This window comes from Macaca nemestrina, chromosome 1, assembly GCF_043159975.1.
Source record: "Macaca nemestrina isolate mMacNem1 chromosome 1, mMacNem.hap1, whole genome shotgun sequence".
Lineage (NCBI taxonomy): Eukaryota > Metazoa > Chordata > Mammalia > Primates > Cercopithecidae > Macaca > Macaca nemestrina.
In genome coordinates this window covers 4,654,785-4,671,549 of record NC_092125.1, presented here as the reverse complement: position 1 = coordinate 4,671,549, position 16,765 = coordinate 4,654,785, and the positions used below count along the sequence as shown (strand labels likewise).

Below are 16,765 nucleotides of genomic sequence, written 5' to 3'. Positions count from 1 at the left end.
AGAATATTGCTGAACAGCGAGTGTACCTGTCTGATTCTTGCTTTGGAGGCTTCCTCTCAGGGGTGTACTCCACCCTGTGAGGTGTGGGGTGTCAGACTGCCCCTAGTGGGGGATGTCTCCCAGTTAGGCTACTCAGGGGTCAGGGACCCACTTGAGCAGGCAGTCTGTCCCTTCTGAGATCTCAACCTCCGTGTTGGGAGATCCACCGCTCTCTTCAAAGCTGTCAGACAGAGTCATTTGCGTCTGCAGAGGTTTCTGCTGCTTTTGTTGTTGTTTATCTGTGCCCTGTCCCCAGAGGTGGAGTCTACAGAGACAGGCAGGTTTCCTTGAGCTGCTGTGAGCTCCACCCAGTTCGAGCTTCCCAGCGGCTTTGTTTACCTACTTAAGCCTCAGCAATGGCGGGCACCCCTTCCCCAGCCTCGCTGCTGCCTTGCGGTTAGATTGCAGACTGCTGTGCTAGCAATGAGGGAGGCTCCGTGGGTGTGGGACCCTCCCGGCCAGTTGTGGGATATAATCTCCTGGTGTGCCTGTTTGCTTAAAGCGCAGTATTGGGGTGGGAGTTACCCGATTTTCCAGGTGTTGTGTGTCTCAGTTCCCCTGGCTAGGAAAAGGGATTCTCTTTCCCCTTGCGCTTCCCAGGTAAGGCGATGCCTTGTCCTGCTTCAGCTCTCGCTAGTCGGGCTGCAGCAGCTGACCAGCACCGATTGTCCGGCACTCCCTAGTGAGATGAACCCAGTACCTCAGTTGAAAATGCAGAAATCACCAGTCTTCTGTGTCGCTTGCGCTGGGAGTTGGAGACTGGAGCTGTTCCTATTCGGCCATCTTGCTCCGCCCCCCGGAAATAGTATTCTTATAAAAGATATATTTTGTGGTAAAACAAGAAAGAAAAACACAAGAGGTAGTAATTGTGCAGGACCTTAGAGAACACGTATAGTACAGGGAAGGAGAAGAGGGAAGTGGGTACTCCAAGAGAGGCGAAGACTATAAACAGTTTTGGAAGGAGGAAAGAACACATCTGAAATATAATATGGCAAATGAAATTGATTAGCAAAGAAAAGGAAAAACACATGGAGATTCCCAGAAAATCATTTGGAAATGTTCGAGGGTTTTTTCCTGTATATAATTAAGGGCCACCGAAGCTCCTAAGCAGGACATAACAAGGCTGGGTACAGTGCTCTCACCCTCGGGAGGCTAACACAGGAGGATGTCTGGAGCCCAGGAGTTTGAGACCAGCCTGGGCAACATAATGAGATCCCCATCTCTTCTTTTTAAAAAATCTTTTCAAAAGAACAAAAGGAACATGGCTTATGGAAACTTAGTTAAATGAAGATAAATTAAAACATGGCAGATTAAGTATGTTTATTTATCTCTATTCTCTCCCAAAATCTTACCAAAATGACAGGGAGAAAAAAAATATTTTAAGGTTACAAACCTATGAAGTCAAAAATTGGAAGGGAGGCAAGAACAAAAGATAGAAAGCAGAGGGAGAAGTGGTAACTGAGTAGGTTTAGCAATTCTGTTAAGCACTTACAGAAGAGAATTCTAAATTGGTGGGAAGTTGCATCAGCAAGATGGTAGAATTGGAGTTCTCTGGCCCAACTCCCCACACCCCTAGAAATCCAGCTAGCAACTATCCACAAACAAGAATACCTTTGCCAATATCCAAGAACTCAGAAGTGAAGCTGAAACACCCCATTGGACTGCAGAACTAAGAAAAGCCATATTCAGAGGGTAAGAGGAATTGTTTCTCTTTGACCATGTCACGTATCTCCCAAGCTACACAGTGCCACACACAGATTCCCCTAGGCCCACAGTTTCCCCCATGGGGAAAGATAGTAAAGTTGGATATTCAACTTTTCCACCATTCTGGGACCCTTCATGGGAGGCTTAGTCCTGTCTCACCCCACAGAACACACTGGGAGTGCTGGCAGGGCTAGACCACCCGGGATCAGTTAGAAATGAAGAACGAGGCCTGGAGCACACAGCAACCAGCAACCAGCACGTGACATTAGTGATGACTCTGCATTCTGGCAAATGGGGCACCACACCAGAGGGACTAGCCAACAGCATCACTCTGCAAGAAACATGGCCCACAGGTCTGCCAGCCTCACGTCGCTAGCCAGCTTCCCCGTCCAGCCCCAGCATTCTCCTTAAACCTTCCCCAGGCCAGAAGGCAGGTGCAGGTCCGTGTTCTCCTCTGGAGGGAGCATCTGGCCCCACTCAACCGCAGAGGTAGAGCAGTGTTCCACCCAAGCCCTGGTGTTTTCCTGAAGCCTTCCCCCTAGCAGGAGGCAAGTGTGGGTCAGCATTTACCTGCAGAGGGAGTATCTGGCCTCACACAACACCAACAGCTGAGTGGCGACTCTACCACACCTTGATGCTGTGCTTTTCTGTTTTTAAATTTTAGATTCAAGGTGTACGTGTGTAGGTTTGTTACATGGATATACTGAGTAATGGTGATATTTGGGCACCTAGTGTACCCATTACCCAAATAGTGAGCATTGTACTCAATAGGCAACTTTTTAACCCTCACTCCCCTCCCACTCTGTCCCTTTATGGAGTCCCCACTGTCTATTATTTCCATCTCTATGTCAGTGTGTACTTGTTGTTTAGCTCCCACTTACTTATAAGTGAGAACATGCAGTATTTGGTTTTCTGTTTCTGAGTTATTTCACTTAAGATAATGGCATCCAGCTTCATTTATGTTGCTGCACAGGACATATTTTATTCTTTTTTATGGCTGCATAGTATACCATGATGTATAAGACTACCCTGGATCTAAAGATAAGCTCAGCCAATGCATGTGTGTGGAGCATAGCCTCTGGCCCTGTCCACTCTGTACACCTCACCTAGCCTTGGATCCCAGCATGGAGCCCTGCCCAACTACAGATTCCAAACAACAATACGATAGGTATGTGGAAAAAAGTGCAGCATCTCTCATCATTAGGGAAATGCACATTCAAAGCACAGCAAGGTATCACCTCATACCTATTAGAGTGACTTTTGTCAAAATGACAAAAGATAACAAGTGTTGGTAAAGATGTGGATGAAAAGTATCCCTGGTACATTGTTGTTGGGAATATAATTTAATATAGCCATTATGGGAAATGGTATGGAAGTTTCTCAAAAAACTCAAAATGGAATTACCAGCAATCCACTACAGCTACCAGTGGGATCCAGCAATCCCACTTCTAAGTGTATATCCAAAGGAATTGAAATCAGTATGTAGAAGGGATATCTGCATTCCCGTGTTCACTGATTCACAATAGCTGAGATATGGAAGCAACCTGTGTGTCCATCAGAAGATGCATGGATAAAGAAGATGTGATATATGTACACAATGGAATACTATTCAGCCTTCTAAAAAGAAGGAAATTCTGTCACTTTCAACAACGTAGGGAAACCTGGAGGACATTACACTAAGAGAAATGAGCCAGGCACAGAAGGACAAATACTGTATGATCTCACTTACATGAAAATGCTAAAAAAGTTTACCTCATAGAAGTAGAGAGTAGAATGATGGTTACCAGAGCCAAGGTGGGGGATGGGGGAGGGTGTGAAAAGGAGGAAGTATTAATCAAAGGGTACAAAAGTTCAGATTTACAGGAGGAATAAGTTTTCAGATTATTGTGCATCAGGGTGACTATAGTCAATAACTGTGTGTGTGTGTGTGTGTGTGTGTATAAAATAATATGGTAGGAACTCCCCAGTGTGCATTCAGCCCTTTTTTTCAGCCCTGCTCCCTAAATATGGAAACATAACATATATCCTCTTGACAAGATAAGAGAGGATTCTTCTTTGGATTAACTGATCAGACCTACTTAAAAGAACTTATATTATGAGGTGTGGGGAGAAACAGTGGGTCACAATGGAAGCAAGAGGTATCATACGCTCAGTGATAAAGCTGACTCACACCTTGTCATGGCTCCTTTCTTAAATATTAGTGCACAGTGAAGGACCACCAGAAAATTACAGAAAGCCTGCAATATGATAGTCAGACACCTAACTCAATAACCAGAAAAATGGAAATCAGAAGAAACAGCACAAAGCAGGGAGCAAAAGAAAACTTCACAAAACATATACATAGTACACTTGAGCCTGTCTATAGACCCAAAAGCCCTTAAATAAAGAGGCGGCTGCATCCCCTTCAGGAAGGACCTTTATTCACCATAAAAATATATGTTGTGAATCTTTTCCCAGCCTACCTCAGAGAGACCTGTGGCCTCTAACCAGGGTAATTGCACATTGGGGAAAAGGAAATATCAGACATTTCACAGCTTACTGGCTACTGGCTCTGAACTGACACTGACTCCAGGAGATCCAAAATGTCACCGTGGGCCTCTATCAGAACATGGGCTGATGGAGGTTAGATGATCAATGGAGTTTTAACTCAGGCCTGTCTCACAGTGAATCCAGTGGTCTCCAAACCCATGCTGTGATTCTTCCTTCAGTTCTAGGATGCATACTTGGGATAATACTTAGCAGCTGACAGAATCCCCATGTTAGTTCCTGTCCTGTGAAGTGAGGATAATTATGGTGAGTAAGGCCATGCGGAAGGCACTAGCACTGCCTCTACCTTGGAAAATAGTAAATCAAAAGCAATGCTGAATTCCTGAAGGGACTGCAAAGACTAGTGCCACCATCAAGAAACTGGAAGATGCAGGGATGGTATGATTTCCACGTCCCCATTCAACTTATGTATCTGGCTGGTGCAGAAGACAGATGGATGTTGGAGAATGATAGTGAGTTGTCATAAGCTTAACCAGGTGGTAACTCCAATTGCAGCCGCTGTACCAGATGTGTTTCATTGCTTGAGCAAATTAACACATCCCTTGCTACATGCTATGCAGTTATTGATCTGGCAAATGCCTTTTTTTCCATCCCTGTCTATGAAGCCCAACAGAAACAGTTTACCTTCCATGGGCAAGGCCAGCAATACACCTTCAATGTCCTACCTCAAGGGTATATCAACTCTCTAGCCCTATGTCATAATTTAGTTTGCAGGCATCTTGGTCACCTTTCCCTTTCATAAGATATCACACTGGTCCATTATACTGATGACATTATGTTGATTGGACATAGTGAGCAAGAGGTGGCAATGACCCTAGATATATTGGTAAGACATTCACAAGCTAAAGAGTGGAAAATAAATCCAACTCAAATTTGAGGCCTTCTACCTCTGTGAAATTTCTTGCATTCCTGTGGTGTGAGGCCTATCAAGATATCCCTTCTAAGGTGAAGGTTAAGTTGTTTGCATCTGGCACCTCCTATAACCAAGAAAGAGGCACAGTGCCTAATGGGCCTCTTTGGATTTTGGAGGCAATATATTCCTCATTTGGGAACGTTATGCTGGGCCATTTCCCAGGTAGCCCAAAAAGCTGTGAGTTTTCAGTGGGACCCAGGATAAGAGAAGGCTCTACAATAGGTCCAGGCTGCTGTGCAAACTGCTCTGCCACTTGGGCCATTTGATCTAGCAGATAGGGATGGTATATAGAGCCTTTGGCAGGCCCTTACAGGTAAATTGAACCACACTCCCTTTGGATTTTGGAGAAAGGCCCCTTTCATCATCCTTGGATAACTACTCTCCTTTTAGGAGACAATTCTTGGGCTACTATTGGGCTTTAGCAGAGACCGAATGCTTGACCATGGGCCACCAAGTTACCATGCAACCCTAGCTGTCCATCATGAACTGGGTGTTACTTGACTCAGTGAGTCATAATGTTGGACATGTACAGCAACACAATACTCCATTATCAGATGGAAGTGGTATATACATGATTGGACCCTAACAGGCCCTCAAGGGACAAGTAAATTTTAGGGGAAGTGGCCCAAATTTGCATGGTTCCTACTGCTGCTACACTGTCTTCTCTCTCCCCATTTGCACCTATGGTCTCATGGGGCATTCCCTACAATGAGTTAACAGAGGAAAAGAAAATTTGGGCCTGGTTTACAGATGGCTTTGCATGCTATGCAGCAGCACCAAAAAGTGGACAGCTATAGGAACATAGCCCCTTTCTGGGCATCCCTGAAGGAGAATGCTAAGGGAAATTGACTCAATCTCTGGCCTGCATCACTGCCAGCTCACTACAGAGGCCTTAGGTTTTGGAGAAACCTCAGCAGCAGGCAGATCTTAGAGGCTGTGGACTTCAGATGAATCCCATCACTACATCATCTTCAGTGGCCAAGGGTTTTCAGCTTGGTGCTGTACCAACTGTGATGGTCCTGGGCTTAAGGTGCCCCCCAGTGTTTCAGTGGCTACCATGGTCATAGGTTTATGGGCCATACCAGCTGACCCACCTAGAATCTCTGGACAGGCTTACTGTTGAATTGTGTTCCCAGACAAAACTATACTGTGAAGATTGGAATAAATATCTACTACTTCAATGCACAGATATCAATGCATGACCAGAAAGATCAAAAACATCAGGGAAATGTGGTGTCCCCAAATGGACAAACTAAAGTGCCAGTGACTGGCCCTAAAGAGTTAGAGATGTATGAACTGTCTGACATATAATTCAAAATAACTGTTTTAAGGAAGCTTACTGCACTTCAAGAAAATACAGAGAAACAGTTCGACAAAATGAGGAAACAATACATGATCAGAATGATAAATTTAATAGAGATTGATTTTTTTAATCAAACAAAAATGCAAGTGCTGAAAAATAAGTGAGCAAAATGAAAAATGCAGTAGAGAGCGTCAACAGCCAGTTGATCAAGGAGGAGAAAATATCTGTGAACCTGAAGACAGATTACTTGAAAATATACAGTTATGGTGGAAAAAAGAATCAAAAGAATGAAGAAAGCCAGTGGGATTTATGGAACAGCATCAAAATAGCAAATGCTTAAGTCATTGGGGTTTAAGAGGGAGTAGAGATTTGCAGTGGGGTAGAAAGTTTACTTAAAGAAATAGGAAACTTTTGAAACCTGCAGAAAATTATAATTATCCAGGTACATAAAGATTAAAGGTCATCAGTCAGATTCAATGCAAATAAGACTATCCCAAAACTTATTGTAATCAAATTGTCAAAGATGAAAGACAAAGAGAGGATCCTGAAAGAAGCAAGAGAAAAGAAGCAAATAACATATGAGGGAGTTCCAATACACCTAGCTTCAGACTTCTCAGCAGAAGTCTTACAGGCAAGAAGGGAATGGGATGATACATTCATATTCAAAGTGCTGAATAAAGAAAAGTCAACCAAGAATACTGTGCTCGGCAAGCCATCCTTCAAAAATGAAGATTTTCACAGACAAACAAAATCTGAGGGAGTTTATCACCACTAGACCTGTCTTACAAGAAATACTAAAAGGAGTGCATCAAACTGAAAGAGAAGGATGCTAATGAGTAATATGAAAACATCTGAAATATGCCTAAAATAGGTCAAATTTAGAATATTCTAATACTGTAATGATGGTTTGTAACTGACTTATTGTATAAAAGTTAAAAGCCAAAATTATTAAAAATAATAACCACAATAATTGGTTAAGGTATATGCAATATAAAAAGACATAAATCATGATTGTGAGGAAGAGTAGAGTAAAATATAGAAAAATTTCAATCTAAGTTGTTATTAGCTTAAAATAACCTATTATAGCTATAAGATGTTATGTGTGAGCCTCATGGTAACCACAAAGCAAAAACCTACAATAGAGTCACAAAAATAAAATGGAAGGAATAAAATCATGCTACTAGAGGAAATCTCTTAGCCAAAAGAAAGATAGTAAAACAGGAAGAAAGGATCTATAAAGCAACTAAAAAACAATTTTAAAATGGAAGTAGAATTACATTGATTGTAAGTGGATTAAATTCTCAAAAGACATAGAGTGGCTGATTGAACTGAAAAACAAGACCCAATTACAAGCTGCCACTTCACCTGTGAGGACACACATAAACTGAAAGTAAAGGGATGGAAGAAGAAATGACCAGACATGCTATTATATACCAATCCATGGACTGTAGCCAATGGTTTGGCTGGATGATTAGGTACTTCAAAAGAATATGATTGGAAAATTGGTGACAAATATGGGGAAGAGGTATGCAGATAAACCTTTCTGAATGTGCAAAAATTGTGAAGATACTTGTATCCCATGTGAATGATCACTAAAGAGTGATGTCAGCAGATGAAGATTTAACAATTAAATGTATAGGATGACCCATTCTGTGCATACCAGTCAGCCTGTTTCTCCAGTCACTGTTGTCATCACCCAATGCACTCATGAAAGAAAGTAGCCATGGTAGCAGAAATTGAGGTTATTCATGGGCTCAGCAACATGGACTTTCACTTACCAAGGCTGATCTGGCTATGGCCATCTCTGAGTACCCAATCTGCCAGCAGCAGATACGAACAGTGGACCCCCAATATGACACCATTCTGTGTGGTGATTAGCCAGCTAACTGGTGGCAGGCTGACTACACTGAACCATTTCTATCATGGAAGTGCAGTGTTTTGTTCTTACTGGAATAGACACTTACTTTGGATGTGAATTTGTCTTCCTTACACACAATCCTTCTGCCATAATTATCATCCGGTGGACTTACAGAATATCTTATCCACTCTGATGGTATTTCATTTATTTTCAAAGCAAGAGAAGACAGCACTGGATCCATGCTCCTGGAATTCACTGGTTTTACCATGTTCTCCAGCTGGCATGATGGAATAGTGAAACAGTCTTTTGAAAACTCGATTACAGTGACCCCAGGTGACAATACCTTGAACGGCTAAGCAAGATTTGCCAGAAGGCTATATATGCTCTGAGTCATGCCTAATATATGGTGTTGTTTTTCCAATTGCCAACATTCTCAACTCCAGGAGTCGGGGTGGAAATGGGAGTGGCAACACTCACTATTACCCCTAGAGACCTATTAGCAGACTTTTGCCTCCAGTTCCTAGGACTTTATGCTCTGCTGGCCTACCACCTCACCACTTTGGGCTCCTCATGGCTCTGAGTCAGCAGGCAAAGACAGGAGATACTGTGTTTGCTGGAGTGATTTATCCAGACTACCAAGGGGAAATTGGAATACTATTCCACAATGTAGATAAGGCAGACTATGTCTGAAATACAGGAGATCCCTTATGCATCTCATAATATTACCATGCTCTGTGATTAAGGTCAATGGAAAACTGTACAAACCCATTCCAGCCAAGACTACAAATGGCCCAGACACTTTAGGAATGGAGATTTGAGTTATCCCTCAGGTAAAGAACCATGACCAGCTGAGGTTCTTACAGAAGGCAGAAGTAATACAGAATGGGTAGCAGAGGAAGTCAGCTATAAATACCAGCTTATAACCACATAACCAGTTATATAAATGCAGAATGTAATCGTCATGAGTATTTCCTCCTTATTTTGTTAAGAATATATTTGTGTGTGTGTGTATATATATATACATATAGTTAACTTTTTACCATATAATTTAAGTTACAGAATATTGGGAGAAGAGCAGACATCACTGAAGGACTTCAACCTCCTCTTCTGGAGAAGAGAGTAGTGCATTTTCAGTTGTTGTGCAGTATTGTTGTGCCATGTTAGGTAGAATTATGACCTCATTATTGTCTTTATTTAGAGATACTTTGAGATGCATATGGGTGCCAAGTTGACAATGAATGGACTTGTAATGGTTAGTTGTATGCATCAACTTTACTGGGCTAGGGGATGCCCAGATAGCTGGTAAACATTATTTCTGGGTGTGTCTGTGAGGGTATTTCTGGAAGAGATTAGCATTTGAATTGGTAGACTTGAGTAAAGAAGATAACCCTCACCAGTGTGGTTGGGCATCATGCAGTCCATTGAGGGCTTGAATAGGACAAAAGGGCAAAAGAAGAGCAAATCCACTGTGTCTTCTTGAGTTGCAACATCCATCTTTTCCTGCACTCAGCCATTGGCTTTCCTGCTTCTCAAGCCTTCAGACTTGGACCAGGACTCACAACATTGGCATCCCAGTTTTGAGGTCTCTGGACTGAGACTGAGACTAACTCTGTTGGTTCTCCTGGTTCTCACATCTTTGGACTTGGACTGGAACTACACCACTGGCTTTACTGGGCCTCCAATCTGGTAGACAGCAAATCATGGGACTTCTCAGCTTCCATAATCATGTGAGAGGCAACCACTCATAATAAATCTCTGTCTGTTTCTATATATCCTATTCTATTCTCTGGAGAACTCTTACCAATATGAATAGCATCTTCACAAAAATAAGAGAATATATATATTAGGATGCTATACAGTGGAAAGCCAAAAAATTCTTGAAAAGTGTATAGTCACAATTTTAAAAATTAAAATTTGAAAATAAAATGATTGATATGGAAAATCAAAAAAGAGCAGTTTGCCCTGTGCAGCCCTTTTGTGCTGAGTCCCATTTATGCCTGTAGATAACCAATTGTCCATTCAAACAAAACAGTCATACATACCTAGTTACAAAGTGACTGCATATTTGAGGTTATTATATAACCAGTGGACAATGTAGCAAAATGATATTGTGATTTAAGAAATTGCAATTGGAACCAATGTTAGAGCCAGGTGATGTGGCTTGCAAAAAGTGGAAATTACACTGAGTTTCTTTTTGACATGATTTAAGGCATAAGAGGTTTGGTGACAGTTCTACAACTGCCCTAACTTGAGGTCCCCTTCACCTGGGTCCTGCTGAGTGGGCACAATGTCATCATCGCCAACCCAAGTATGTATTCATTAAGAAAATGAGTGACTCAAGAGGTGTTTACTGAACATCTTTCAGCCTGCTGTCATTTGAATTGCCCAGCTGAGAAACTCTGCTTAGAAATGTTCAGTGCTTCTAAGATATGTCAGAGTGTTTGCTTTTGTATATTACTCCATGTTCCCACTTCAAAAGATAGACTCTGCCCTGTCAAATTTTAGATTGGCGAGAAAAAGGAATGATCCCAAAAACTTATAGCAGGACAACCATTTAAATAATAAAAATCAATCTATCACCTGACTTTCTCAGTGATTCTGATTACCAAAGGACTGGAGAAAATGCCCTCTCCCTAACCTATTATTCATCAGGTGTGTAAAATAAAGATCTTTTCAGGTATTCAAGGTCTCAAAAAATGTATGTTTATACATTCTTTCACAGGAAGGTGCTGAGGAATGTGCTTTAGCAAAACAGAAAAGATCAAAGCATGAGATCCTGTAAGTGGCAGCAAAGAGAGAGTAATGAAGGGAAACCCCAGGAAACAAATACTGGATTATCTCTGCATTTATCACATGGAAAATAGCATAAAATGCTATTTTAACTACCTACTGGAAAACTAACCAAAATTTTTAGACAAAACAAGTATTAACTCCAGGAAAAGTTATGTATATATATGCATGTAGAGAGAAGAAAACATACTCATAGAACTGGTTCAGTAGAAAGCAATATTTACACAGTAAATCTAAACAATATAAACATTCTATTCATGTAACTAAAAAGGTAATGTAACTAATTTGAGAGATGGAGAGAAGATGTGTAAGTAGGCATGGCACATGAGAGATACATCTTGATCTGCCATATAAGAAGGCAATAGGGTTGGCTCTGGGTACACTGCCTAGGAGTTAGCCCTGCTCCACAAGTAGCAGTAATAAAAGAGAAAAAAGAAGGTAATAGATAATGTATAAAAATTATATATTAAGAAAGAGCATATAAGAATCTTTACTTGAGGCTGGGCGCGGTGGCTCATGCCTGTAATCCCAGCACTTTGGGAGGCTGAGACGGGCGGATCACGAGGTCAAGAGATCGAGATCATCCTGGCTAACATGGTGAAACCCCATCTTTACAAAAATACAAAAAATTAGCTGGGCGTGGTGGCGGACGCCTGTAATCTCAGCTACTCGGGAGGCTGAGGCAGGAGAATGGCGTGAACCCGGGAGGCGGAGCTTGCAGTGAGCCGAGATCGCACCACTGCACTCCAGCCTGGGCGACAGAGTGAGACTCCGTCTCAAAAAAAAAAAAAAAAAAAAAGAATCTTTACTTGACAATACAGAGACATATTGCAGAAGAAACAGCTGCAAGAGTCAAGATTGTTTTCCTTTAGGACCAGAGTGAAGCATGACAAAAACAATGTGGCAGTGGCTGCATTTTAATACTATTTGTCTTATCCAGATTTGTATTGATAAAAATTAAAAATGTTTTCAAGATGATAAATATCAACTGTACAAGATGGAGCAGACGAGGCAGAGCTCATTTTACTCTCTTTTCTTTCTCTTCTTAGGACCTGGCATATTATGGTACCAATGACAAGAGATGATGCACTAAAGGAGATTAGAGGAAACCAAGTTACTTTTCAAGATTGCTTTATTGCAGATTTTCTTATTGTGTTGACTTTTCCTTCGTTGACCATACCTGAAATTCCTGGTTCTTTACCAATCTCTTCACCACGTGGTAGTCAATTAATGGTTTCCTGGGATGCTTGTGTTGTTGCATCTGTTGTTTTGGTAACTGATATGGAGACCTTTCAAACAAATGATTCATTCCGTACGTGGACCAGAATCAGAGTGCCTCCAGGCAGTCTGAGTGATGCTGAAAGACGGAGTGTGGCTGATGTGATCGTATCGCGGGATGGAGTATTTTTTCTTACAAATGGTGTTCTTTACCAAAAAAGTTTTCGTGGATTTCTAAAACTGGGAAGAATTCTAAATCTTCCTAATGGTGGAATTATTGGCATTTCATCAAGAAAATGGTGTTGGGTCAAATATTTATCCAAGGTTAGTAAGAGATATTTTAGATTTAATAAATATATTTATATTTTACAAATGTATTTACCATACCATTTATTCAGGGATAAACAGAGACGTACCATGCAGCTTTTTGCCCAGTTGTTTTATCTAAGGCTGTAAACAGCTCTAACTCAACTTCTCGGAGACCTCTTTACAGTAGAGATACACCTCCAACAACTAAAAATAAAATTAATCTGGTATGTTATTATGCAGTTCAGTCATAATATGAGAGCTTTGTTTTACCTTGATATGGGCAAAAGACCCAAATATTATTTTCCCCAAACAAAGTGAATAATGAGTTTTTGTTACATGCATAGAAAGTGTAATGATCAAGTCAGGGTCTTTGGGGTATCTATCTCCTTCAATATTTACTATGTCTACTTGTTGGTATCATTTCCTCTCTCCTAGTGACTTTGAAATGTTAAAAATATTGTTGCTGGCCCGGTGCGGCGGTTCACACCTGTAATCCCAGCATTTTGGGAGGCCAAGGTGGGCGGATCACAAGGTCAGGAGATCGAGACCACGGTGAAGCCCCATCTCTACTAAAAATACAAAAAATTAGCCAGTCGCAGTGGTGGGTGCCTGTAGACCCAGCTACTCGGGAGGCTGAGGCAGGAGAATGGTGTGAAGCTGGGAGGCAGAGCTTGCAGTGAGCCAAGATCGCACCACTGCACTCCAGCCTGGGCGACAAAGCGAGACTTCATCTCGAAATGAATAAATAAATAAAAATAATTATATATATATATATATATAATTATTTACATATACTTATATATATATACTAGAAACACTAGAACTTATTTCTTCTATTGAACTGTCAGTTAGATATAAAACATTACAACTTATTCTTCTATTTAACTGTATATTTGTACCCATTAATCAACTTCTCTTTATACTCCCTCCCATGCACCCCACCTTCCCAGACTCTAATATCCATCATTCCATTCTGTTTCCATGAGATCACGGTTTTTACCTTCCACATATGAGTGAGAACATGTAGTATTTGTCTTTCTGTGCCTGGCTTATTTCACTTTACAATAATGATCTCCAGTTCCATCCATATTGCTGCAAACGACATGATTTTGTTATTTTTATGGCCAAACGGTATTCCATTGGGTATATACACCCCATTTTCTTTATCCATTCATCCATTGATGTACACTTACGTTGATTCCATGTCTTTGCTGTTGTGAATAGTGTTGCAATAAACATGTAAGTACAGGTTTCCCTTTGATACACTGATTTCTTTTCCTTTTGATAAATACCCAGTAGTGGGAATGCTGGATTGTATGGTAGTTATATGTTTAGTTTTTTGAGAAACCTCCATACTGTTTTTCATGGCGGTTGTGTTAATTTACATTCCCACCAATAGGGTATGTGAGCTTCCTTTTCTCTGCCTCCTTGCCAGCATCTGTTAATTTTTTTTTTTTTTTGTCATTTTAATAATTGCCAGACTGGGCAGGATGGCTCACACCTGTAGTTGCGGTACTTTGGGAGGCCAAGGTGGGATGATTGCTTGAGCCTAGGTGTTAGAGACCAGCCTGGGCAACATGGTGAGACCCCAGCCAGGGCAACATGGTGAGACCCCATCTCTTAAAAATAAAATAAAATAAAATAAAAAAATAAAAAATAACAATAATAGCCATTTAACAGGGTAAAATAATATCTCATTGTGGTATTGATTTACATTTCCCTGATGATAAGTGATGTTAACTGTTTTTTCACATACCTGTTGGCCATTTGTGTATCTTTTGAGAAATATCTATTCATGACCTTTGCCCACTTTTAAATGGGATTTTTTTACTATTAAGTTGTAAAATTGAAGAGGAGGGAATTATCCCTAACTCATTCTACAAGACCACCCTTACCCTGATACCAAAACCAGAGAAGAACACAACACAATAAAACAAAACTTACAGGCCAATATTCCTGATGCACATAAAACACAAAAACCCTCAAAAAAAATTCTAGCAAACTGAATAAAACAGCACATCAAAACCAGAACACACCATGGGATTTATACCAGCAATGTAAGGATAATTTGACATACACAAATCAGTGTGTTACATCCACAGAATGAAGGACAAATACCGTCTGATCATCTCAATAGATACAGAAAAAGCATGTGATAAATTCAACATCCCTTCATGATAAAAATTCAACAAACTGGCCGGGTACAGTGACTCACACCTGTAATCCCAGCACTTTGGGAGGCCACGGCGGGCAGATCACGAGGTCAGGAGTTCAAGACCAGCCTGGCCCATATGGTGTAACCCCGTCTCTACTCAAAATACAAAAATTAGCTAGGTGTGGTGGCACACGCCTGTAGTCCCAGCTACTTGGGAGGCTGAGGCAAGACAATTGCTTGAACCCAGGAGGCGGAGGTTACAGTGAGCCAAGATCGTACCACTGACTGCAGACTGGCGACATAGTGAGACTCCACCTCAAAAAACAAAACAAAACAAAACATTAAACTAGGCATAGAAGGAACATACCCCCAAATTATAAAAGTCATATATGACAAACCCACAGCTAAACATCATACTGAATATATAAGTTTAAAGTTTAAAGCCTTTCCTGTAAGAATTGAAACAAGACAAGGATTCCCACCCTCACCACTCATATTCAACTTAGTACTGGAGGTCCTAGCCAGAGCAGTCAGTAAAGAGAAAGAAATAAAAGGCATTTAAATTGGAAAAGAGGAATTCAAACTGTCCCTTTTTGCAGATAATATGATCTTATATTTAGAAAAACCTAGACTCCACAAAAAAATTCTTGAAAATAATAAATTCAGTAAAGTTGCAGGATATAAAATTAGCATACAAAAATCAGCAGCATAGTGGCCGGGCGCAGTGGCTCAAGCCTGTAATCCCAGCACTTTGGGAGGCCGAGACGAGCGGATCACGAGGTCAGCAGATCGAGACCATCCTGGCTAACACGGTGAAACCCCGTCTCTACTAAAAAATACAAAAAACTAGCCGGGCGAGGTGGCGGGCGCCTGTAGTCCCAGCTACTCGGGAGGCTGAGGCAGGAGAATGGCGTAAACCCGGGAGGCAGAGCTTGTAGTGAGCCGAGATCCGGCCACTTACACTCCAGCCTGGGAGACACAGCGAGACTCCGTCTCAAAAAAAAAAAAAAATAAAATAAATCAAGAAGGCAATCCCATTTACAATACCTACCAAAAACAAAAACAAAAACAAACAAAAAAACTCCTAGGAATAAATTTAACCAAGGATGTGAAAGATCTCTGCAAGGAAGACTACAAAACACTGATAAGGCTGAGTAGAATAGTTCATCTCAGCAGTTTGGGAGGCCAAGGCAGGAGGATTGCTAAATGCCAGGAGTTTGAGACCAGCCTGGGCAACAAAGCAAAATCCTGTTCTCTACAAATAAAAAATTAAAAAAGTTAATCAGGTGAAGTGTCTTACACCTGTAGTCCTAGCTACTTGGAATGCTGAAGTGGGAAGGTTGCTTGAGCCCAGGAGTTGAAGGCTGCAGTGAACTGTGATCACACCATTACACTCTAGCTTGGGTGACAAAATGAGACACTTTCTCTAAAAATATATATATATATATATATATATATAAAAAAATAAATAAATTTAAGTGGATGTATTGTAATCCTGATAGCAACCACTAAAAACATTTATACAAGATAGAGTAAAAATTTCAATGAACTAAAATGAAATACTAAAAAAAATTATAAAATCCAAAAGAAGGCAGAAAAGGGAAATAGAGGAACAAAACCCAGAGGATACAATAGAAAATAAAATGTATAACTCAGTCTAAACACAACAATAATTACATTAAATCTAAATGGTCTAAAACCACTAATTAAAAGAGATTGTCAGATTGGATTTTTTTAAAGACCAAATTATACATTTTTATTTAGAAGCCCACTTTAAATATAAGGGGGATAGGTAGACTAAAAGTAAAACACTGGAAGAAGTTATAATATGCAACATGAAATTTGGGAGGGGACACAGATCCAGACCATATTGACCAATGTCAAGGTGGTTTATTGTGTTTTCTTCTAGGAATTTGAGAGTTTCAGATA

The 16,765-nt window shown here is 40.8% G+C and overlaps 1 protein-coding gene across 11 annotated transcripts in view; it reads left to right on the top strand.

Annotated features, from left to right (window-relative positions):
- The window catches only part of CATSPERE (catsper channel auxiliary subunit epsilon), a 195,172-nt gene that overhangs the window by 93,002 nt on the left and 85,405 nt on the right, over positions 1-16,765 (top strand). For all 11 annotated transcript variants that reach the window (XM_071073422.1, XM_071073424.1, XM_071073412.1 and 8 more), the window contains one exon: positions 12,204-12,696. In XM_071073422.1, the coding sequence (XP_070929523.1) occupies positions 12,204-12,696 (493 nt within the window). The remainder of the gene's footprint in view (positions 1-12,203; positions 12,697-16,765) is intronic.